The 25,986-nt window shown below is 42.8% G+C and overlaps 1 protein-coding gene across 2 annotated transcripts in view; it reads right to left on the reverse strand.

The window, feature by feature from the left end:
• The window catches only part of ECE2 (endothelin converting enzyme 2), a 96,814-nt gene extending 71,814 nt beyond the window's left edge, over positions 1-25,000 (reverse strand). Inside the window, exons 1-9 of one of the 2 annotated variants that reach the window (XM_078786970.1) lie at positions 24,869-25,000; positions 24,382-24,465; positions 15,588-15,738; positions 12,290-12,505; positions 11,818-11,942; positions 7,163-7,309; positions 7,011-7,076; positions 5,657-5,845; positions 2,685-2,827 (exon numbers count right to left, since the gene is read on the reverse strand). In XM_078786970.1, coding sequence (XP_078643096.1) covers positions 2,685-2,827; positions 5,657-5,845; positions 7,011-7,076; positions 7,163-7,309; positions 11,818-11,942; positions 12,290-12,505; positions 15,588-15,738; positions 24,382-24,465 — 1,121 coding nt within the window. In that variant the 5' untranslated portion in view covers positions 24,869-25,000. Of the gene's footprint in view, positions 1-2,684; positions 2,828-5,656; positions 5,846-7,010; positions 7,077-7,162; positions 7,310-11,817; positions 11,943-12,289; positions 12,506-15,587; positions 15,739-24,381; positions 24,466-24,850 lie in introns of both variants that reach the window. The other variant, XM_078786971.1, reaches the window with a different exon arrangement.
• Between the last annotated feature and the right edge of the window lie 986 nt (positions 25,001-25,986).

The raw sequence follows: 25,986 nt of genomic DNA on the forward strand, positions 1-25,986 counted from the left end.
GGAGGTGCTGGCTCAGAACGTAAAGGAGGGTTTACCATGGGAGTTGTTGTATGCAGATGATCTGGTGTTGATTGCGGAAAGTATGGATGGACTGAAGGAAAAGATGAACACGTGGAAGGAATGTATGGAGACAAATGGTCTGAAGGTGAATATCGGAAAGACGAAGGTGATGGCAAGTGGTAAAGCATGTGGTGAGGTGGAAAGAACTGGGAAGTGGCCCTGTGCTGTGTAGGAAGGGTGTCGGAGTGAACTCCATTCAATGTACAATGTGCACTGAGTGGGTTCATCAAAAATGTAGTGGTCTGAGAGGGTCATTAACCAGTGTGGCAGCTACATTCAAATGTAAGGTGTGCACAGAGGGAACTGCAGATGGAGGAAATGTTGAGTTGGATCTTGGAGACGGCGTGAAGCTGGAAGGTGTGAAAACATTTTGCTACCTCGGAGACATGCTGAATGGAGAAGGTGGATCAGACTCGGCAATGGTTGCTCGAGTGAGATGTGCATGGAAGACGTTTTGGGAACTGAGTGGCGTGCTGATGATGAGGGGAGTGTCGTTGAAGCTGAAGGGAAAGGTGTATGCTGCATGTGTGAGAAGTGTTATGATTTATGGGAGCGAGACATGGGTAATGAATGTAGAGCAGCAACGAAGGTTGGAAAGGGTGGAAATGCGAATGGTTCGGTGGATGTGTGGAGTATCGTTGAGAGAGAGGAAGACAAATGATGAATTGCGAAAGATGATGGGAATAGAGCCTGTGATTGATGCTGTGAAGAGGAACAGGTTGAGATGGTTTGGTCATGTGTTGAGGAAGGATGAAAGTGACTGGTTGAGAAGGGTGATGGAAATGAATGTAGAAGGAGGCAGAGGACGGGGAAGACCGAGAAAGACTTGGCTAAAGATGGTGGAAGAAGAAATGCGGGCAAGGGGGTTAACAAGGAGAGATGCAGAAAATAGGGCAAAATGGAGAAGATTGTCATGGGGACCGCAAGGCTAACCCCCGCTCTTGCAGGGAAAATGGCCTTTAAAATGCATGTTGTTTGTTGTTTGTTGTTCTTCCTTATGCCGAGATACAGTCGCGCACCAGATTAGAAGTGAGTCGTTGGTTTATTTTTCAAGATATTCCACTCACAAGGTTCAGACATTTACTTTTCAAGATATCGCGCTCACAAGGTTTAGAGATATGGTGACAGCCATCTTGGATTTTGACGTGGCGACCTAATTTTCGATAGGGTTCTTCCATATGCCTCGTTGCACCCACACACCAAATTAGAATTCGGTCCTTCGGTTACTTTAAAAAAGATATTGCAGTGCACGCACGCACGGACGGACGGAAGCACGCACGGACGCACACACGGACGGAGGGTAGAACCATAGCCCCCTTTCGCTCCGCGGTGCGACGGGGGACAAAAAGGTCAAAACATCTACTTGCAAGTATGACTCACTATCCGTTTTAAAGGCTGAGCATCCAGAAAGGAAGCGGCACTTCCATTTTTTTATTATTAAGTCATTGGTATGACTCGGCAGGGGTTCAAACTACCAAACACCCAGACACTGTACGACGCTCTAACCATTACACCGCCACGTCTGGTGGTGGAGTTGGAGTTAAACGTACCATTCTGTCAACCCAAAGATACAAAGGGCTGCAGTGTTTCTGGGTTTTTTTTGTGGAAATATTTTTAAAATGCATACGGGTTTTTGTAATGTTCATGCATGGTGTAGCTTTTATGTCGTTAATGAACAAAGTACAGTGATAGGAAGTCGTAAACATTTAAGACAGTGTATGGTGGCAAGTGTTACAATGCATATTTTAAGTATTGCATGTTTGCATGTACAATTGGACCATTGTATCAGGCACCCTGGTTATAACAAAACATTCAGAACATATTGTAATCAATGCATACATTCCCAGTATTCACCATCCATGTAGCTGGATATTATTATGGAAGTAAAAAGAAAGATCACTTTGTCACGGCAAGATGAAGGCATATGCCAAGCTGTACGTTACAAAAATCCTCGAAATACAGGTGAGACCCCCCCCCCCCCCCAGCCCCCCTACAAGAGCAGGTGCTTCTCGTGCAAGATAATGGAGTCAACAACATCATTCAACAAGAATGATGACAAGCTGTGTCAACCCACCTGGTGTTAATTCAACGGAATTGACAGGGGTTTGAACTCAGGACCCTAAGATCTCAAACCCGCCAGCTTAACCATGAAGACAACACCAGACTTTGACTCTGTTGTTGACGACACACAACAGCTACAAGAATGTTTGTCTTTGACTTGAAATCAAACTCCGCCTCTCGGTGTTGCCTGGCAATCCATTAGAATGTAAAGAATAGTTTTATTTTACAACCTCTGACGTACTTACATAAAAAATGACTATAGCTGTAAACTATTCAAATAAAGAGATTATTCCCATCACTCATTCTTCATTTATTTGCTTGCAGAATGCAAGAACAATTCACTTCATCAATTATATAAAGCTTATGTTTATCATGTCTGCATGTAGGATGCACCCCAGATTCTGTTTGCAGTCTGCAAGCATGCCCTACACTAGTACACATTGAAAACAGTGCGAAACATCAGGGCAGTATCTTATAGCTGGGTCAACATACCTCTACAGCTATCATGCCACACACAGAGACAGATACATACAAATTATAAAAGTGTACAAGTACTGCCATACCTTTGGTCTGTGTTGTTGATTAATGACGATACGGCTTGAAGATATTCACTGGCATACACAACCACTGGTTCGCAATCATTTAATGATAAAGGACTAAACATGACATTCAAATAAGAGAGCCAGTCTACAGCTGGAGCCAGGTCCTGCAACAAAGGCACAACACAGTATTATTAGCCGCAAACAGGAGTCCAGAGAGATGGTATGAATGTTATAAATGAAAACACCTGTATAACCATACTGTGTAGTTGTTGAGTTGTAGAGTTTGCTGAAACAGTGAATTATGAAATGAGCTTTTATGTTGGGGCTTGTGATGTGAAGGCAGATTTTAGAGGGGAATAACACAGCACTCGAAATAACAAGTAGAACAGCACTCGGTAGAGCACATACCTCTGCCAGGCTGAACAGTTTATGTTTTGTATCCCAATGATGGGTCGGATCTAGATTCAGATATGAATCAAAATCTAATCGGCTCGCTCTCGTCACTTATCCAACTCATCCCCCAAGTTTTGTCATAAGTCGTCCACATATTTTTGAGACATCATGCTATATATAGTTTTTGGCCCCATCTCTCAATGGTGAACAATCACTTTAAAAATTCTCAGATCCAGATCCAGATCTTCACAAAAATCTTATAATTTCGTCCTTGCCACATACCCAACCTCTCCACCAAATTTCATCCGAATCCGTCAACAACCTTTTGAGATATCGTGTTCACAAACAAACAAACAAATGAAAAATCGGTCAAAGACCGAGGACATGCCGGAATGCACTTTTTAAATCGGCCATTTTGGACAAATATGACATCATCATTATTTGTTTTCTAAACTAATTTATTCCTTGATGATGCTCAAGAAATTTCATCTTGATTGGATGAAGTTTTGTACTTGTCGAATTATGACGTCATAATGGAGGCACCTATGACATCATCATTAACATATTTTATCCCCCATGGAGAGTTCTTTACAATGAGCCATGTCTCAATTTTTTCTATTCAGCACTTTCGGAGATATAGAGGTGCAAAATTTTTTCCGTTTTTCCAAGATGGCGGCCGAACCACGTGACCGATGACGTCATTATTATTGTTTTTTCTCCACCAGTTTATGCCGACATGACGCTCAAGAAATTGCATCTTGATCGGATGAAGTTTTGTATTTGTCGAATTATGAAGTCATAATGGAGGCACCTGACATCATCATTAACATATTTTATTCCCCATGGAGAGTTCTTTACAATGAGCCATGTCTCAATTTTTTCTATTCAGCACTTTTGGAGATATAGACGTGCAAAGTGTTTTTGGTTTTTCCAAGATGGCGACCGAACCACGTGACCAATGATGTCATCAATTGGGCACAGTCTATTCCAGGGCAAGACAAATGTGTGTGTAAAATTTGGCGATTCTACGTGCAACGGTGTAGACGTAGTGCTGCGCACAGACAGAGACGGACAGACAGATAAACAGATGAAAAATCGGTCAGACCAAGGACTTGCCGGAATGTACTTTTTTATCGGCCATTTTGGACAAATATGGCGGCCGAACCACGTGACTGATGACGTCATCATTATTTGTTTTCGAAACTAATTTATTCCTTGATGATGCTCAAGAAATTGCATCTTCATCGGATGAAGTTTTGTACTTGTCGAATTATGACGTCATAATGGAGGCACCTATGACATCATCATTAACATATTTTATTTCCCATGGAGAGTTCTTTGCAATGAGCCATGTCTCAATTTTTCCTATTCAGCACTTTCGGAGATATAGAGGTGCAAAGTTTTTCCGTTTTTCCTCGATGGCGGCCGAACCACGTGACCGATGACGTCATCATTTATTTTTTTTCTCCACCAGTTTATGCCGACATGGCGCTCAAGAAATTGCATCTTGATTGGATGAAGTTTTGTACTTGTCGAATTATCAATTTATGACATCATAACGGAGGCCTTGGGCCGACAGAGTTAAAAATTGGGCACAGTCTATTCCAGGGCAAGACCAATATGTGTGTAAAGTTTGGCGATTCTACGTGCAACGATGTAGACGTGGTACTGCGCACAATCAGACAGACAGACAAACCAACCAACCAACCAACATACTTGCCGGAATCTGTTCCGGCAAGTAACAAACAGACAGGGGTGAAAACATCAACTCCATCCTACTTTGGTGGCGAAGGTAATCAGTAAAGCTGAACGGCATCACACAGCGTCAGGACACGATGCTATATATAGAAAGGTTTAAGGTTACCAAAGGGAGAGTGCAACAGATTATGGATTTCAGTTAAAAGGACAGGTTATAGGCATAGGTGTAGTTTAACTTCTTTATTTTGGGGGGGGGGGGGGCAAGGGGTTAATATTTATAATGGGTAGCTTGGTCTGACTTCCAAAATTACCATTTGTTCGTGTGGTTACAGTGTACGTGAAATCACAAATACAGTTTACGTTCATTATTGTTACTCACGTTTAAAAAAGGGATGTTTTATCTTAATTGTAAACTACTGAAAAAAATTAAGGTGGGGGCATTGCCCCCCCCCCCATGCTCCCCCCTCCCCCGCCCAAACTCCGCCGATGGGTGGAGGATGAATCCAGCGTGGATAAGCAAGATTAGGAAGGTTATTAACGTGATGAAAGGTTAATATTCAAGCTAAGCTAGAGTTACACCGATGGATGAAATCAACAGAATGTTTATCGGAGTATGCTAACTACTATGGGAAGCATGGAGGGGCTGATACATTGGATGTTAACCCTTTGTTGGAGCAGAGTGGGGCTCTTTTTCTCCGAGGATGGGTGAACACCTGAGATGATTGGTGCATTCGATCGACATTGTAACAATTCCATCCATTGCTCTGAACTCCCTGCCCGCCGACACAAATTGACATGCATTCACAAGTAAAACTAGTTCTTCATTCAATTTTTGCTCCACTCAAGCAGTGAGTCACACACATGTAACGGGATATGGCAAAAAGTTGGTGCGCATCCAATACCTGTAGTTCTGCAATGCTCATTCGATGGTACATTGCTTCCTCATCCCTGTGATCCTCCTGCGGTGATGTGATATTGGCAATAGCAGTCTCCAATTGCAACACCTGCTGCATCTGCTCACGCGTTGAATTCTCTTGCCCACCCAGCAGCATTCCCACATCCACCATGTACGTCAAGTAAGCCTCCAGAACCTACAACAATAATAAATACAACATAACGAGCTCGCTCTAAAGGTGGCCCATCTGCTTGGCAGTTAGATAGGACAACAAGGAAGTTATAGACGGTGAAATACAAGTTTTAAATATTGTTGTAACAGCAGGATCTGCCATGGAAAAGGAGCCTAAACCCTTTAGTATTGCAATAATGACCATCAACAGAAATTATCTGGAATATAATGTGATCTCAAACTTCCTACAAAGAAAACCTTTTCTGTGTTCATTCTTACACAACACATGCAGAGGTGTAGACATATTAAATAAACATGGGGGCTATACCCCTGGCGCTCACCTGGTAAAATAAAGCAGTATACTACACTGAATAAAGGTATTTTAAACGAATGTCAATGGTTGCTAGAAGACAGGGCAGCATGTACAATCATACTAACATAATCAGAAGACAAACAAACAAACAAAAAAAACACCTATTTTGGGAGGCAACCTTCACTCCCCACCCCCACCTCCCCTTATGGACCGATATTTTTTTTAATGCCGTGAACCAACTTTGATACATCATGGGTGTTGATGGTTGTGGTCAAGTTTCATCAAAATTGTGTGTGTAGTTTCTGAGAAGAAAACAAATACCTATTTGGGGGATGTAGGGGAGAAACCCCCATATAACCCCATAGGCCCTGATATTTCTTAATGCCATGAACAAACTTTGGTACATCATGGGTTTTGAAGGTTGTGGTCAAGTTTCATCGTAATTGTGTATGTAGTTTCAGAGAAAAGAAAGCAAATTCCTATTTCGGAGGGGGGGGGGGGGGCGGGGGCGGGATTCAAACCTGGATCTACTTTGACCCCGATAAACCCCCTTACACCCAGATGTTTTTTAATGTCGTAGACAATCTTTAGTCACAACATAACAAATATCATTTGTGCCAAATTTGGTCACAATACCATCAGCGGTTTCGGAGAAGAAGTGGCAAGTGTTTACAGACAGACTGACAGACGGACGATGCGCCGTCACATATGCTCCCCTGAACTTCGTTTCAGGTGAGATAAAAAGCAAGATGTCCTCATCTCCAATGATGCACTTCTGAATTCTGATATGACAAATGTAACAGATTCAAGTACACACTAGCGGCGGTCACAACAAACAATCGAACGACAGTACAAACTCCAACAAACAGTCACAAACCTTTCCATTAGCAGAAGCATTCAAATAGTAGTCACGTGATGGCAAGATGAGTCCAGACTGGTCGATCTGCAGGACAAATATAAAGTCCCCAGTGAGAAAGTGATACATGCTCTTGCAAAGACTCACGCTAAACATGCAAGAGAAATCCTTGCCTGAATAACATTGCTGTTCGAGTTTCTGGCATCAGCACCAACATACACGGAAAAAAAGGGGGTGGCTCGATAAGTGGCCGATGTGAACGACAAAACCTCTTGGAAGTTGTTTCGATCCCAAGGGCCAGTGATGTTCCACCCACCAGCCTATCACACGAGGATGAGACACCTACAAGTCACGGAAAGTTATTTACTGCATACACAATTAGGGCAAAAACTATAAAACTAAATAAATAAAAATATGGGATCATTTTCATTTGGCTTTGAATGTTCACATAGCTGAGAACTTATCTGTCAGGTCATAGCCCCATTACAGGATGATGCCAAAGCGATCCTCGACTATTACATGAATTTTGTAATTTTGCCAGGGTACCGACACACAGTGGCTTACTCCATTTGAGAGGTACCATTGGATCGCTAATATGCACAAGCACATGCTGGCAGGCAGGAAGGTCAGCTTAGTGTCCCTTCCAAAGGTCAAAATATTCAATAATCCAGTGTTCTACATGCGAAGCACCACAATAACAGTTTATCGTCAAAATTACAATCAAAAAGAGGTCAAAGTTGAGTGTGCTTCTTCCGAGCTGCACTGTCAACTACATTTCAGCAAAACCCAGATGCCACATTGATCCCGACTGAGCCTGGCCAACGGAGAACACCAGTTAAAATTTCATAGGGCGATTCACCGCTGACAATTTAATATACTTGTGCATGACATCCACTGTAAATAAGCAATGTGGATTTTTGATTTACCCAAAATTGAGCAAGTCATTCTTGCTTCTGTGAACGTCACTTGAGTGGTTCATTTTGCCCCATAACATTTTCCATTTTGATGATAGATTGAAAACCCCCAAAACAGCATGCCTCTTCCTCTCATTCTGGCTGTAAAGCTTCCTTACAGAGAGATCGAATTCTCCTTGTGTGGCTGGTGCCCTCTCTAACAACAGGTTCCATATTAACTCTGGAGTTCCACAGGTATTCTTTGAATAATGGTTGTTCCTGTCCATCCCTGCATCAATTTGCAAGAATAGTGTACAGTTACGTTTGTGAGGGGGTAGGCAATGGATTATCTTAGGGCCAGGTAGGATTGTATAGGATAGTGTGATCCGAATGTCCTGATGAAGAAGAAGAACCCCCCTGTACCAAAGTAGTAGGGACCCGTTAGACCGGATGTCGTGTAAGAGTGTATCTTTGTCCCCATGATGAGGGGTGGAGTTATGTTAATTACTTAGGGATTAAGGGTAAATCCCCTGTATGTAAATTGCCTCTGATTTCTCCTCTGTTCCTCATGACACACACCACACCCACCATGCACTACACAACTAAAAATAACACGAAACAAGCGTTTCGCCTTGGTCCCCCGTTGGGGAAGTGATGTGAGTTGACAAAGTGGAAGTCGCATGGCGGCCATCTTGGATTTTGACGTGGCCACCCAATTTTCAAAAGCGTTCTCCCTTACACAACACGCTTGTTGTGTCTTCGACGCGCGGGGTTCGACACCGCCATTTTGGACCACTTCCCGCATGAGTGGCTACCCCAGTTTCAACAGCCCTAACCCTAACCCTAACAAGCTCCTGAAAGTACTCTTTGGGACGCCAAGCTAAGTGCCGGCTGAAGGGGTTTATTTTCATTTTATCTTTCCCTTGACAACACCCCCCCCCCCCTCACCCCCCAGAATTTCCATGTTTTAAACATTTCCCGGTGTGTACCCTGGATAAGAATAGGTACACCGTATCCCTGCGTGTCGTAAAAGACGACTAAGAGGGTTGGCGTCAGGAAGGGCATCCGGCCATAAAAACATTGCCTCAAAAAGGGAACCATGACAATTACAACTACATATGGGCAGGGTACAGCCCGAAGTGGAGATCGGTTTCTGAGGTTTGGGACATGGAATGTAGGGACAATGACAGGGAGATCAGGAGAAGTGGTGGAAGTATTGGTCAGAAGAAGAGTAGACATATGTTGTGTGCAAGAGACGAGATGGAAGGGAAGTGGTGTGAGAATGGTGAAGGGTAGGCAGGGACAGAAATACAAGTTTGTGTGGCAAGGGTGCCTGGAGGGCATGAATGGTGTTGGTGTCCTGTTTTCTGAGGAGTTTGTAGACAGTGTGGTGAGTGTGACTAGAGTGAGTGATAGGTTGATGATGGTGAAAATGATGATTGGAAAGCTCTTGGTGAACGTCATCTCGGGATATGCTCCGCAGGTTGGTCGAAGCAATGAGGAAAAGGACAAGTTCTGGTGTGCGTTAGAGAAGCTGATGGAAAACGTGAAAGATGAGGAAGTTGTTGTGGTAGGAGGAGACCTAAATGGACATGTGGGAAGGAGTATTGATGGTTTTGAGGGAGTTCATGGGGGTTACGGATATGGTGTGAGAAATGGAGAAGGTGAAAGGATTTTGGGACATGGAATGTAGGGACAATGACAGGGAGATCAGGAGAAGTGGTGGAAGTATTGGTCAGAAGAAGAGTAGACATATGTTGTGTGCAAGAGACGAGATGGAAGGGAAGTGGTGTGATATATATAGTGGTGTGGAAGGGAAATATATATATATATATATATATTTGATTTTTTTTTTTAATACAAGCAACCAAGTGGTTAAAAAACAAAACAATTTTTTTTTCTTTTTAATTAAAATTTCATGTAATTTGGAAACTCCAGCTAAAACAGCTAAACATATCCTGCTGGAACGCTGTATATAAACTGCCTGCTGTTGGTTTTTATGGAGAACTATGCTTATGCGGTTTATTAAGGAAATCAGATGGTTTCTGATTCATTTTACAATATTTAAAGAAACTCGATGCTTTTTGAATAATTTCACAATATTAAAAAATTGTTTTGCTCCAGAGAGACAGAGAGACAGAGAGAGAGAGAGAGAGAGAATGCCAGGAATGTTTGGGGAGTAAGTGGTACACAGCACCAGTTAGGTGGTAGAAACTTAGTAAATGAATAAACAAGAAGACGTCAACGATACTTGCAAAATCCACCCCTCCCCCCAAAAAAGGTTGCCATGGATGCATCAAATTGTCCATTTCATCAAGATTAAAATTGATATTATAAGTTTGACCATGAGTTGACTGACCTTTGACCTTTTAAACTCAAAATAGTTGGTTTCCCAATTTAGTGACTCAATATGCAAATGCTGTTCAATTCTAAAGTCAATCGATTGAAAAATGATAATTTTAGAAATTTGACCTCAAGATGACCTTTGACCTCAAAATCAATAGGCTTTTTCCTTATGACCAACTCTACCATCTGGTGAAGTTTCGTGAAGATTGGTTTAAAATTGTGACCTGTAGGCAATTGACAGACAGACAGACAAACAGACAGAATAACGCACAAGACCAGCCAATATACAACAACAACAACAACAACAACAACAACAACAACAACAACAGGCATTTTAAGGCCATTTTCCCTGCAAGAGCGGGGGTTAGCCTTGCGGTCCCCATGACAATCTTCTCCAAATTGTCATGGTTCTATTTTTGAGGCGATGTTTTTATGGCCGGATGCCCTTCCTGACGCCAACCCTTTGTTGCCTCTTACGACACGCAGGGATACGGTGTACCTATTCTAAACCGGGGTACACACCGGTACAAGACCAGCCAATATGCAGTACTTGAAACATCTTCGATTTTGCAAGTAATAAAAACAACTTCACAAACAGCTGTTTCTCATAGCCAAGGGCAGTGATGGGTTCCAAAGGGGTTTTCACCTTGGTGGGAAACCCCTCAATAGGCAATTACAACCAAGCAACTACTGCTCCAAAACCATTGTTAATCCCAGCAGATCATTGCCTGTGATCGAGCGATTACCATTCTAAACGGCATACGTGCAGTGAAATACTGCACACAAGAGTGAACCTTTTAAGTATCAAACAGTCCCCTGTATGGAGGTCCTCACGAAAATGCTGGTGTCATTTGGTAACCATTTTCCAAAAAGGGTAGTATTTTGGAGCACTTGTAGGTAGTGGGTAAAATCAACTACATTTGTATAGTCTGGCTTGAAGGGCTCTTAAATCTACCTGTGTGCAATTTTCATGACATTCCCCTACCATATTTGTCAAAATAATCAACGTCAGACTTTGTTTCAATGGAACGGACATTCAAATGCTTTCCAACGTTTCCTGGAATCAACACCTTGATGTCAGCTCCAAGGTGCCACATTTAAATCCCATTTCAATGAAGTTTGATGGCAAAGTGCAATACGTTCACGTCATCTAATGTGTGAAAAAGTGATTGTCATGGGGTCATGGAGGTGCTCCAAGAATGCGCTGTACGGTATTTGAAAATAATCATGATACACTTTGCTCCTTAGCCGTAAAAAAAAAAAAAACCACCTTTAGAGGCCATTTTTCCCCGCAAGCGGGGGTTGGCCTTTTTCGGGAACTGTGGTTGTTGTTGTTTTTCGGTCCCCTTTTTGAAGCAATGTTTTACGGCCGGATGCCCTTCCTGACGCCAACCCTTTTTGCCGCCTTTAACGACAAGCAGGGAATTACCAGTGAACTGGTACTCAATTTGCCGACCTCGGAAGGATGACAGGCTGAGTCAACCCCCCTGGCGTTAATTCAGCGATTGACCGGGATTCGAACCCAGGATCCTAGGATCCTAAGCCGGCATCCTTAGCCATAATAAAATGAAAAATAATTAATGAAATACCTTCTCAATGACATCCTCTAATGGCTTTGATCCAAGCTCTTCAATCCTTTCCTCATGCATGCAGGCCAGGTAGAACTTCCTAGCTTTCCTCTCAGCTTCACTGGTAACGTTCATCGTTTTGTTCTCTGTCAACACACATCAGGAACACCATTTTGAAAGACCTTTCATTCAATTTGACAAGAATATTTTATGCTTAAAAAGAAACTCTGCTTGCTAATTTAGCAACTACTTGATCAAACCCACTCACTCACCACCAGAGGGTGAACAAAAATACCCACCAATCAATTGAAAGAAAAGGCCATTTTGCCCATCAAACACCTACCATCCAATCAAACAGGTTCGACCACGTGAATTATTACATGCTACAAACAGACAACAATGAGCAGGCATAGAGTTTTTACGAGAAACGTCAAAATACATCCGTCACGAGAAAATGCATATAAACATGCATTTTGCCGAAACGTGAGCACACCAAGGAAATTCCTGATGACGGCCTGATTGTGGTCAATGAGGTTGTTGAAGTTGTTCCAACGAGACTGGCCATCAGGTAATGGGTTTTTCTCAACCCATCCTCCACAAGCATATTTGTAAAAATCCTCGCACGGATCCACCGCCCGATTCACAGAAGCAAGAATGCTGCCGGATATCTGTACACAGGTTTCCGTCAAGCAGAGAGTGCGCGAAAGATCTGAAAAGGCAATGGGAAAAGGAAAGTTTAACACGAAAGAAGAATATTACAATGTAATGGATAAACTAGCTTGTCAGAGTTCCCATCTGAACTCCTTGCTCATGCTAGAAAGAACCCAGACGCAAATCCCAAAGAAGACAAGTGGTTGACCATTGTCTGTTCTTGACCAGCACGGAATTTATATACAAGCTTTTCCAGGAGGGCACGGTCAATGTTTAAAAAAACCATCACAAGGCAATGATGTTTGTGTAAAAACCTTGTATCAATGTCTCACCCGACTAGACATTGGGTTAGGCTATAGACCCTGTCAAATTCTTATACCAATCTAAAGAAATTTATATTTTAATAATCTAAATAGATTTTACACTTTCAAAAGATCGATTCACATGAATAAAGCATAATAATTCCTTTATTCTTCTCAGGTTAATACAAAAGAAACAACAACCCTGATCTGAGGATAAAATGGTGACAGGTCAGACACAGACTACATAATATGTCACACTCAAGCCAAGCTATGCCGAGAAACATGTGGGCAACCATGTTATCACTTTGCAACCATGTTATCACTTTGCAACCATGTTATCCAAATGCAAACAAGAGAATAACAGGCTCACCTTGTCCAAAGGCACTCCTTGGTTTGCTGTATGCATCCAAAACCTTGCTTTTTTCATTTATGCTTTCAGAATCTAAGACTATAAAAGAGGTGTGTGTGTGTGTGTGTGTGTGTGTGTGTGTGTGTGTGTGTGTGTGTGTGTGTGTGTGTGTGTGTGTGTGTGTGTGTGTGTGTGTGTGTGTGTGTGTGTGTGTGTGTGTGTGTGTGTGAATGAAAGAGAGGGATGGTATTGTAAGGAACAGAAATGAAAAAACGAGATGTGTGTGTGTGTGTGTGTGTATGTGTGTGTGTGTGTGTGTCTGTTATGTATAATATGTCATGTATAATGTGTGGGTATGTTTGTGTGTATGCATAATATGTATAATATATCATGTATAATATGTGTGCATATAATATACAGTACAATATGTCACATACAATATGTGTGCATATAATATACAGTATAATATGCCATGTATCATATGTGTGAATATACAATATGTGCATAACCCACAATTGTGCATGTGTATGTGTAAATCACGATTCATGGAATTGTGCGTGCGTGGGTACATGCCGCCGCCAGCGGTCATCATTTCCACTCGCGAGCCTCTCAGAAACTAAACGGAGCCTTCCCTCATCCTGAAGCATCCATCTTCAACCCATCAAGGACACACCCACCACTCGGACCAAGCCGTCTCCTCATTCGTGCTCCATCCAACGGAGCCTTCCCCAGTACTGAAGAATCCATCTTCATCCCAGCAACAAACCACGGTTCATGGACCAAACTGTCTCCTTATCCGTGTTCCGTTTAACGGAGCCTTCCCCGTGTAGGTAAAAATTGAATTAAATGAATGCCCAGGGGGAAAATGCCAGCATGGCAAGGGGGGTTTCAGAAATCTTGATGAGTGGGATTTAGAACTATAAATGTGTAAATAAATCTGTTTGCTTAAAAGAGCGAAAACTAAATAACCCTTGTTCTTGCTGTAGCCAGCTAGTGCTTGCCACACATATGCTTCTCAGAAATCAGATTGTATGTGCATTTCAACACTTATCTTACCAAGATGAACTTGTTTTGGCTTAGCTTGCCCCAACCAAAGCATTTTATCAGATTTGTGGCTTGACATTCAGCTGAAACCAAGAGTGGACAAGATGCAACCAGAAGCTGCTCTTTGCTGATAACCGAGGGATTTGTAATCCCACCTCGGAGATTTTTGCATAAATATGTGGATTGAACCTCGTTGGGTCAGAGGCAAGCTTGGTTTAAGCAAGCAAACTTCTCTGCATGTGTGTTTATTCAATAAAATGGTCTTTGAGATAAAGTGAAGCTCAGTGAATTTTGTTTGGAGTAAATCGAGTGCTTCCACACTCGGTCCTGAAGAATCCATCTTCACCCCAGAAAGGAACCACTCATGGACAAAGCCATCTCCTTATCTCCGTGATGCGTTTCCGCCTCCATCCCTGAGGTGGCCTCCAGGGTACGTCTGGTCTTGATCTCTTCCTTCTCGGTCTCGTCCTTCCTTGATGGGATATACTGGAGTTGGCAAAATCCAGCAGTCCTCAAGGCAAGGCCAAGTCACCAGGATGTCGATCGGCACAACTACCGGTCCCCCCCCTTCCCCACCAAACTGCCGCCCGGCTCAGTTCTCACTCCCATAGAAGCCTTTGTATTTGGCACAGTCCTGGGGATCCCACGAAACTCGGTCCCATGATGGCAGAACTTTTCGAACGAGTTGATCATAAATTTCTCCAAATCTTGCATTGTGCATAGACACACCCCATTCTCGCAGGTACGTTTCCATGTATTTTCAGGTTCTTTAAAAGCATGGTCAGCCATTTCATGCTACAATCCTTATCTGGCACATATTAAACATGTCCAAGCCACCCAGATGGACCTCATCTCTCGGGGTTTCTACGCATGCGCGCCTAGCAATCTGGGTCTGGTTACATCATTTTGAAGGTCACCTATTTACTTCATTTTTTCAAAATGCTACTATAAATGGCTGAGGCGCGTGTATGTAATGTGTATGTGAGGCATGTTTTTTGTGGAGTTCTACTGGATTTTTCTGATGTGGAATGTGATGCACCAAAATGATCGTCATGATCTCCTGAGATGATTAGGACAATTAACTACAAATAATCTGGAAGAATTCCCATGTTTTAAACACACACCATGTTAAGGTGTATAGAGCGGCTTAATAGATCCCTCCACGGCATGGCATTATAATTACAAAATAAATAACAAAGTCACTTTGTAACAAAGCATATATTAATTAATACTAATAAGAGCAACAATAATAATAGTAGTATAGTTTGACAATAATAATAACAGTGGTATAATGCCACCCTCCCCCACTAGTTTTCAAAATAGGTGCACCAGTCTTCAAAATGATTTGCATGTCATGCATTCGGTCCAACTAAAGATGCACTCTGTAGATTGTTAGTCATTGGAAAAGACTCATCATTGGCTTTTCTATCTGGCATAATCCATACCATTCTGGTAATTTCCAATAAGGACGATGACGCAAGCAAGCAGAACGAGGCTCAGAATGAAGATGACAGCAAAAAGTACACGCTCCAATCCACTCCTTTTCTTTATCAACGTAGAGTTCCAATCAATGAGCCTTCTGTAAGATAATCCCACCTGCAGGAACACAAGCACGGGGCAATACAAAAGGCACTGATGTCAAAAACTCCTCCATAAACACTAATTATTAGCAAAACCAGTGACACTAATTAATTATTAGCAAAACCCAACTCTCATGTGAGCATTGCAAATTAAGCTACGAGTACAAATGATTCGGTCATGGAATGAGTTTAGAAACCCTGAAAGAAGTTGATATTTCTTTGACAAAAAATGGGACGCCATGTACAAAGTTTTAAGGACAGAGGCTTGGATTAGGTGAATAATCATCTGCAGAATACAAAGCAGTTAAAACTGGGTATCCAAGCCACAATGACATCTGGCATACCGTCAACTTCACATTACAGCACCTTGTTTGCTGGATGTGCAAGGCGAGACCTGCTTCGCCATTTTTAAAACTGCCATTAATTATATTTTGATTGATCAAAAGTACAATAAAATGGGCATTTTCAATCACTACAAACATCTGCTCCTGACGGGAGCTGCCAGGGGGGAAAAGGGTTCGAGTACGTTAATGCGTTGGGAACACGGTAAGCATAGAATGCCTCAGGTTACCTCCAAATCTTTTTTCAGTCTAGTGTTAAACAAGATTAGCAACTGTTTAAAAAGGCAATCGTACATTGGATGGAATTGACCGCATAGTTGTGGTTAAAATAATTTTAACTTCCGTTATGTGTGCCCCATGAAATGCCATGATAAGCTATTTATACACCTTAACACGGATTTCGCCCAAGGTGGGACACCCCTGGGAGAGGGGGAAAATGAAGTCGCTGAAGCCTCCACAATGTGACCCTTAATCCCCATGGCAAGTTTGATTGAGATTGGATAAGTAACGACCAAATATAATACGGTCAGACAGACACCAAATTTTATATGGCTCACAAATTCATTGCAACCCATTAAATTTAAATCTCGGGCTATGTGGAATGCCCTGGAGTATATTTTGCTCAAAAGGAAATTGTTCCAGACAAACGGAGGGGGAGAAAAAAAAACAAAAACGAAAATTGAATATCGGAAATGTAATGAAGAAATAAACTAGAACGGCACTTTTGACGTCACGGTGTCGACTGATATGCCTCCGCCCACATTATTACATCATTATAATACTTGAATCAAGTTTGATTTAAATCCATTCAGCTGTGCCCAAGTTAGCACATTTTTACCTAAAATGACCTCTGACCTTTGACCTATCGACCCCAAAATTTAATCAGTTCATGTTTACATCATTATACATACCTGTACCAAGTTTTAATTTAAATCCCTTCAGATGTTCACAAGTTCTCACGTTTTTACCTGACATGACCTCTGACCTTTGGCCTTTGACCTCAGGACCCCCAAAATCTCATCAGTTAATCTTTATATCAATCATTATACACACCCGTACCAAATTTGATTTGGATCACTTCAGACATTCTCAAGTTATATACCTACTAGCAGAAGTACCCGGCATTGCCAGGCGGGGGAGGGGAGGGGGAGGGGAGGGGGGGAGCGAGCCCCTTGGCAAAGCGAGCGATTTTTTTTTTTCATAGCGTCATAGCGTCCATAGCGATTTTTTTTTTCATAGCGTCATAGCGTCACAGCGTTTCATAGCGTCATAGCGATTTTTTTTTCATAGCGTCATAGCGTTCATAGCGTCATATCGTTCATAGCGTCATATCGTTCATAGCGTCATCGCGATTTTTTTTTTCATAGCGTCATAGCGGTCATAGCGTTCATAGCGTCATAGCGTTTTTTTTTCTTCATAGCGTCATATCGTTCATAGCGTCATAGCGTTCATAGCGTCATCACGTGATCGCTCTGAGCGAATCAGCGCCCACCTGCTCTGATTCCGTTGATTCCGTGCGCTGAGGTAAATATGAATAAAAAATATGGATCGTCAAATATTTTGAGTTCGGCCATGTTCGTCCCACGCTCAATGGCCATGTCTATGTGAAATATCAAGCACGTAAGCCTCTCCGTTTAGGAGTCTATCGGTAACATTACACACACACACACACACACACACACACACACACACACACACACACACACACACACACACACACACACACACACACACACAGTGTTTTATATACATAGATTACAGACTTTGACCTTTGACCTATGACCTCTTGACCCAAAAATCTAATCAGTTAATCTATACCGCATTATACATACCTGCACCTAGTTTGACTAAGATCCCTTTAGCCATTCTCAAGTTATCACGGTAACGAAAACCTATCACGGACAGATGGACGGACAGACAACCTGAAAACATGCCTCCGGCGACAGAGAAATAAAAAACACGATTGGTCATTCGAAACAAAACCAATTTTGATCACCATTTTAATGTCTTTGTGTCCAATAAATTAATCGATATTGGGTATAGCGAGCAAAAAATTACGTTTTCATTCTGAAATCAGGAATTTTCACTTGAGGAATCAGTGAGCAGATAGCAAAACACAAAGTACCTTTTGTTATTTGTAGTTTAACTATTATCTGTATAATAATACTCTTGTTAATCTGCCTGTGAGTAACATTTCACTCTAACTATAAAATCCACCAAGAAACTCCACTCCACCAAGAAAATAAATAATTATAAGGAGAAAAGGAACATCAATGAAAGAGCTAAAACTGCATTTAAATTGTATTTGGCCATCACGAAAAATGTCTTTCTCCCATGTTGGTGTTTTTATCATATTTTGCCACCAAAACACCATACAATCATGTCATATTCTTAATTTTCTCTCAGAATGGAACCGACCGATTCATGGTGAATAGAAACAAAATGGCGTTCAAGGACCACGTGACCAGAATTTTCCGGACACATCTTATTGCAACTTTCTCTATACAGGGATGCACCTTTCTAGAGGGAGGGGTTGTGGTGGGTGGAGGGAGGGGAAGGGCTGGGTGGGAGTCCAAATGGAGGAGGAGTGGGGTGGCGTGAAAGGAGGTGGGGTGGGAAGAGGGAGGGGGAGTGGTGGGAGGAGAAACCTGGCGGTGCTGGGAAATGCCAGGTACCTTTGCTGGTTGATAATAACATCTTCCCAAACCAGCATCAATATCAGTTTTCTTTGTGTGTTCAGCCAAGCACTGGAGTGGATCTCAAAGCTGTATAACATCATGCGTGCTTCCTTAAGGTGCCCTTACCTGGGCAACCACCTTAGAGTACAAGGGTAATGTGCTTTGAGTCATAAGAGTCAACAGTTTGAAAAATAAGATTTGTAAAAACGTAGTATGCCTTATATAGAACAGTGATCACATTAAGATGGCGCACTAGCTAGGGCATGTTCCCAATGAAACAAGGCAGGAAGTGCGATTTAACCACATTGCACGACATCAGACACTCAACCATGCCATCATTTTGTTTAGAGGCCATTTTTCCCCGCAAAGCGGGGGTTGGCCTTTTTCGGGGACCGTGGTTGTTGTTGTTTTTTTTTGGTCTCCTTTTTGAAGCAATGTTTTACGGCCAGATGCCCTTCCTGCCGCCAACCCTTTTTGTTGCCTTTTTACGACAAGCAGGGAATTACCAGTGAACTGGTACTCAATTAGCCGACCTCGGAAGGATGACAGGCTGAGTCAACCCCCCTGGCGTTAATTCAGCGATCGACCGGGATTCGAACCCAGGATCCTAAGCTGGCACCCTAGCCGCTAGCCCAACAACATGCCATCATTTTGTGTGCAATAATATTACTCGGATAAATTATAACGGTAGTTGCCGGAATTTTTTTTTCCCCTTTACAGGAGCGGAGCTCATGAAAGAACAAAGCAGTTCTGACAGCGGGACAAACGTCAAGAGAATTAACAAACAGGAAAAGAAGAGTGGGAGGAGGGGAGTAAACTGAAAGTAGCAAGTAAAATGGTTAATGAGGGTAATAACGGGTACACTGCTTGCCTGAAGTCCTGAAAGGAAGAACGTAGATGAGAAGTGAGGAAGAAAAACTGTGTGACGTCAACATGGATTTTTTTTTTTTAACCAGGAGGGGTTAATGGAAGAATGCGTGTGTCCTGGGGTACACATAGGGAGAGTCGGAGAACTGAGACAGCAGAGGGAGCCAAATGGGAAAATATACGATAGAAAACGGAGACTACCGATATGCCTGCAATGTGAGAGAAACAGAACTTGTACTTCAGCCTCATCAAGGGAGATTCCAATAATGTTGAGTGAATTAAATACCACATAATCCAGAGATAGATAGATGTGATGCTGGGGTGCCAACCCATATTGGAGTAGTACCCCCATTGTGTTACAGAAAAATACTTTGCAGAGTGAGTAGCTTTGATTTTCCAAGGAAAGACTTGGATCGACGGAGGATCCCCAGTATGCGGCCAGCTTTGCTACATTTGCTATGTAGGTAGCCCAGGAAAGGTCATGGCCTAGAAGTTCAAGAGACTGAACCTCTTCCAGTATAGATAGGTTAGCAAGAAAATATGTAGGTTTGACGATTCTTCCGGAGTGACGACGTTAGATCCTTGTGGAGCATTTCCTTTATTTTGGAAAAGCAAATAAACCTCAGCTAATGAACAGCACAAGTCCTGCTGATATTGGGTTTCTGGAAGATATCTATTCACTACTCAACATATGCATACATTCCCCTCCACCCAACTGAGCACATTCCCTCCTCCCTCCTGAGCACATTCCCTCCTCCCTCCTGAGCACATTCCCTCCTCCCTCCTGAGCACATTTCCCAACCAAAGCCTACCGTGCCTATTTCGCAAACGTTTCTCCTCCTGACATCCTCATTCCTCTTCTTTTCCCTCAGAGAGATCCCAAATAGCCCTTTCCACATCTCCATCCTCTTCAGCTCAATCTCTCCTCGTACTTTCTCGAGATGCAGGTCTCTACTCCATACAGGAAAACCAATGTTGTAACAATTTTGTAAATCTTTAGCTTCGGCCTAACCAGAATCTTTCAATCATAGACAACACCTTTCCAACCCCCACCCCCCCCACACCCCCCCTCTCCCAAACATCCCCTTGGCTTGTGATAAAACACAAATAATGCAGAGTTGGCCAAGAGGCAAACCCAAAAGTACACTTGGGTTAATGATACTTTGACAAATATCAACTAAAAATAACTCCGATTGCTCAACTTCCTCTACTGAAATGTACTAAAATTGATGAAAAGGTTTAGAAGTAGGGATGAAAGAAGAGGCAAATGATGGTAAAGTAGTAAGCACGTAAGCAAAGGGATTTTTGGAAGGAGACAGGAGTAAGGAAAAGGAATGAGACTTGGATGGATCACATGTGGTGGTTGAGGGGCATCGGATAAGAAAACTCTCCCATATATTGCAGAGGTAGATACATGTCCCACATTACCAGTTACTAAACAGTGAAAGCTTACACATCACCAGGAGGTCGGTGTTGGTAGCGGGAAATGGGGGGATTAGGAAATACGGTGTGCCTGTGCATTTTCGACATTCCAATGGTATGTTTATTACTACTTGGCACCATTTCTATCAATAACAGAATTGGCACAGAAGGTTAAATTAATGATGACAAAATGGTTTCTTATAAAACACCTCAACAGCCAAGGGCCAGAAGCATTGTTTTCAGGTTGTCTGTCCGTCCTTGCATCATCGGTTTTTTGTAATGAAGATATCTTGTGAACCATTACTGGGATTTCAAGCAAACTTGTTACAGGTATGGATTGGATCGTCATACGAAGATTAAGGGATTAGATTTTAGGTTTGAAAGGTCAAGGATCTTGTGACCTGCAACAAAAAAAAAAGAAAAAGACCAATCAGAGATTGTAAACCCTCGCCAAGATGTATTTTCAGTGGTTTTTAAGGCTTTTGTGTTAAATCAAATATGGCGGCCGAACCACGTGACCGATGACGTCATCATTTTTTTTTTCTAAACTAATTTATTCCTAGATTATGCTCAAGAAATTTCATCTTGATCGGATGAAGTTTTGTACTTGTTGAATCATGAAGTCATAATGGAGGCACCTATGACATCATCATTAACATTTTATTCCCCATGGAGAGTTTTTTTACAATGAGCCACGTCTCAATTTTTTCTGTTCAGCACTTTCGGAGATATGGAGGTACAAAGTTTTTCGGGTTTTCCAAGATGGCGGCCGAACCACGTGACCTATGACGTCATAATTATCATTTAAAAAATTATACAGGTGGAGTTGCACCTATGGTGAAAATTTCCTGTTAATCGGACCAACGGTTGCAGAGAAAATCATATTTATTCTGTGCGGACAAACAAACAAACAAACGGACTCAAATGCAAGACCCTCTCCTCTGGCGAGGGTAAAAATATTTGTTACTGTGATAACTTGTGAACGAAAGACTAAATAAATTTCAACCAAACTTGGCACAAGTATAGAATGTGATACAAACATGAAGAGATTAGATTTTGAGTTAAAAAGGTGAAAGGTCTATGGTCATGTGCCCTTTGATTGAAACTTATTTTGTTAATGCAATAATGCAATTTCAACTAAATTTGACAGAAAAAATGGACTCTGATACAAAGATGAATCGATTCAATTTTGAGCACAACAGGTCAAAGTTCAAAGGTCAAGCACCACTTTGAAAACCATTTTGCAGACCATAACTCACATTTGAAGCATGTGGTGTTGTCTCTCTTCTAGTTGTTTCTATTTCTCTCTCTCATGTGACGTTTAGTTACCCTCACCAGAGGAGGGTATTGCATTTGAGTCCGTTTGTTTGTCTGTCTGTTTGTCCGCACAGAATAAATATGATTTTCTCTGCAACCGTTCATCCGATTGACAGGAAATTTTCACCATCGGTGCACCTCCACCTGTAGAATTTTTAAATGATAATTATGACGTCATACGTCACGTGGTACGGGCGCCATCTTGGAAAAACCTGAAAAACTTTGCACCTTTATATCTCCGAAAGCCCTGAATAGAAAAAAAATTGAGACATGGCTCATTGTAAAGAGCTCTCCATGGGGAATAAAATATGTTGATGTCATAGGTGCCTCCATTATGACGTCATAATTCGACAAGTACAAAACTTCATCCGATCAGGATGAAATTTATTGAGCGTCATTCTAGGGATAAATTGGTGGAGAAAAAATAATAATGACGTCATTGGTCACGTGATTCGGCCGCCATATTTGTTTTAACACAAAAGCCTTTAAAAAACCACTGAAAACACGTCCTGGCGAGGGTCTGCTATCTCTGATTGCTCTTTCTAGTTTTTCATGTGACCTTCAACTGAGATCAAACATAACTGTGGGTTGATGTCTAATGTGGGTGGAGGCAAATCCATCGATAGATTCGTCGATTTATCTCATCATGTTTTGTCTTTTTAGATTGTCTTTTTTTAGATTTTAGATTTTAGACTTTTAGATTGTCCAATTGTCTTTTTAGATTGATTATATACCTGACCTACCTAGTACATTTGCATGCATTGTGTGCACTAGCAATACAGTACGCAGTACCCACCGTAACGGGCCGAATACAACCAATCATTCCTCACATTGCTGGGTCGATTCTTGTTTATGCCTTTCCCTTGCATTCTGACAAATGCAATCCAATATTGTTCTTGTTGTGCTGATTTTGGCTTTTTTCTTGTCATTGTGATGTAATTGTTTGAATTTCAATTACATTTGTAATGCAAACAATATCCTTTCCCCCCCAAAAAAATGTTCACTTTTTTTTTTTTGCACAGAAATTCTTGGCCAAACTATTCAATATTTTCCAGAACCCAATAGCTTCACCCCCACAAATCGACCATTTCCTGCAATTTTATTTCATGACATTTTCTCGAATTACGTCTCCTTATCGGTCTTTTTGAAAATTCACGACCAAACCAAAGGACTTTTCTTTGTGGTCACGTATATTAGTTGTGCCCGCCCTACGGGCAATATTGTTCCAAGCACGCAACACATTCTTCTGACACATCCCTTTATTTGAGCGGTGTATAGGCAACAGACTGCTGCCTCCATCGCTCCGAAAAATAAAAAATAAGCCGGATTATCTATATGAAGCAAAAACATGCGTACTTCTCATGTGCATATATAATTATTACATAGTGGTTGTATCGTTCGGATAATTCCAATTGCACCCCACCTCCCCCAGATGAAGAAAAGGCTTAGATGGGTGAAAATAAATTATTCAGAACTTACATATTAAAATGGGTTGGACTGAACATAAAAATTGCTATTATTCTACAATAGTAAAACATATGCATAGAAATACCGAGAAATAAAAGTTGACCTTCTATACTTTTGCCTCATATTCATATTTTGATCTCAAATCCAAATTTCTTGAGTGATGATGATGATCACTCCTTTTTGCACCGTGACGATGCATATGGCTGCCGAAGCAGTTTCCCTGGCTATTAGACACAATCCTGGATGGTTCGCCACTCTGATGCAGGATACCTAAAATACTGATGGAGGGTACTGTAAATATACTGTATAATATATATATATATATATCGAGGAATAAATAGGGATATCATGAGTGGGAAGGTGGCAGGGGAAATCCGATACATTGGCGTACGTAATAAATAGATTTCTTGTGAGTTAATGCCATATTGAGCTAATAGCCTAATACGTTACAATGTGTCCAGATATGTGTAAGAGGCCGCTCGCAGCCGGCTGATCGAGCAATAACCTGTGGTTAACGACGTAACTCGGCCACAGCAGCTGCTCGTAAACATTGAGAAACTCACTCACCTCGGGACCGTCCATCTGTCCTTCCTCGATAACCACCTCGGACACTTCCTCATCCTCCAGCGTCGTCCGTTTGTAGGTGGACATCTGGCAGACACAGAAGCACCCACCCGATCGGTCTGACACACTGACACCAGTAACGACACCCCCACTCCACGAGGAAAGGTGCACACCTTTGGGAGCTTCGAATCCACGGCAACACACGCACGCACGCACGCACGTGGTAAAAGTGACAACACAGCTCATAAACAGGCACACCTTCACGACATCCGTGTGCTGGACATCGGCAAAGGGTCGCTGTTAATGTCGACCCATTAATGTTTAAAAATAAAAACAACAACCTCCAAGCATTTCCTTCAGGTTTTATCACCGAAGGGAAAAACAAAATGTACAAAAGTTTAAAAGATGTTAAACGCACAAAACAAGCCCACGCTAAAAACATGCAAACAGAGATAAGAAAGAAGCAACAAACCTTACAACATCGCCACACCTTATAGTCAGAAGGAATCGCCAGAATGAACCCCTCGCTGCCTCTCTGACGTCACACGAGCACACCGCCAGAGAGCGGAAACTCGCGCACAAAAGCGGAAACAATTAGAGTTAATATCCCGCCCCCGACTGCGCATGCGCAACCCCCGTCTCGCACAACAAGGAAATTCGACGCAGGACACGAGGATGCCGTTCGGTCCAACAGCCTGCGCCGCTGCGCCACACAAATACCAGATAAAATAATCCGTTAAAACGAGTTTATTCCATTGGGGGATAAAGGGGAGGGTGGAGGGGGGATAAAGGGGAGGGTGGAGGGGGATAAAGGGGAGGGTGGAGGGGGATAAAGGGGAGGGTGGAGGGGGATAAAGGGGAGGGTGGAGGGGGATAAAGGGGAGGGTGGAGGGGGATAAAGGGGAGGGTGGAGGGGGATAAAGGGGAGGGTGGAGGGGGATAAAGGGGAGGGGGGAGGGGGATAAAGGGGAGGGGGGAGGGTGGAGGGGGATAAAGGGGAGGGTGGAGGGGGGTAAAGGGGAGGGTGGAGGGGGATAAAGGGGAGGGTGGAGGGGGATAAAGGGGAGGGTGGAGGGGGATAAAGGGGAGGGTGGAGGGGGATAAAGGGGAGGGTGGAGGGGGATAAAGGGGAGGGTGGAGGGGGATAAAGGGGAGGGTGGAGGGGGATAAAGGGGAGGGTGGAGGGGGATAAAGGGGAGGGTGGAGGGGGATAAAGGGGAGGGTGGAGGGGGATAAAGGGGAGGGTGGAGGGGATAAAGGGGAGGGTGGAGGGGGATAAAGGGGAGGGTGTGGGGGATAAAGGGGAGGGTGTGGGGGATAAAGGGGAGGGTGTGGGGGATAAAGGGGAGGGTGTGGGGGATAAAGGGGAGGGTGGGGGGGATAAAGGGGAGGGTGGAGGGGGATAAAGGGGAGGGTGGGGGGGATAAAGGGGAGGGTGGAGGGGGATAAAGGGGAGGGTGGGGGGATAAAGGGGAGGGTGTGGGGGATAAAGGGGAGGGTGGAGGGGGATAAAGGGGAGGGTGGAGGGGGATAAAGGGGAGGGTGGAGGGGGATAAAGGGGAGGGTGGAGGGGGATAAAGGGGAGGGTGTGGGGGATAAAGGGGAGGG

This window comes from Myxine glutinosa, chromosome 11 (genome assembly GCF_964187855.1).
Source record: "Myxine glutinosa chromosome 11, kmMyxGlut1.1, whole genome shotgun sequence".
Lineage (NCBI taxonomy): Eukaryota > Metazoa > Chordata > Myxini > Myxiniformes > Myxinidae > Myxine > Myxine glutinosa.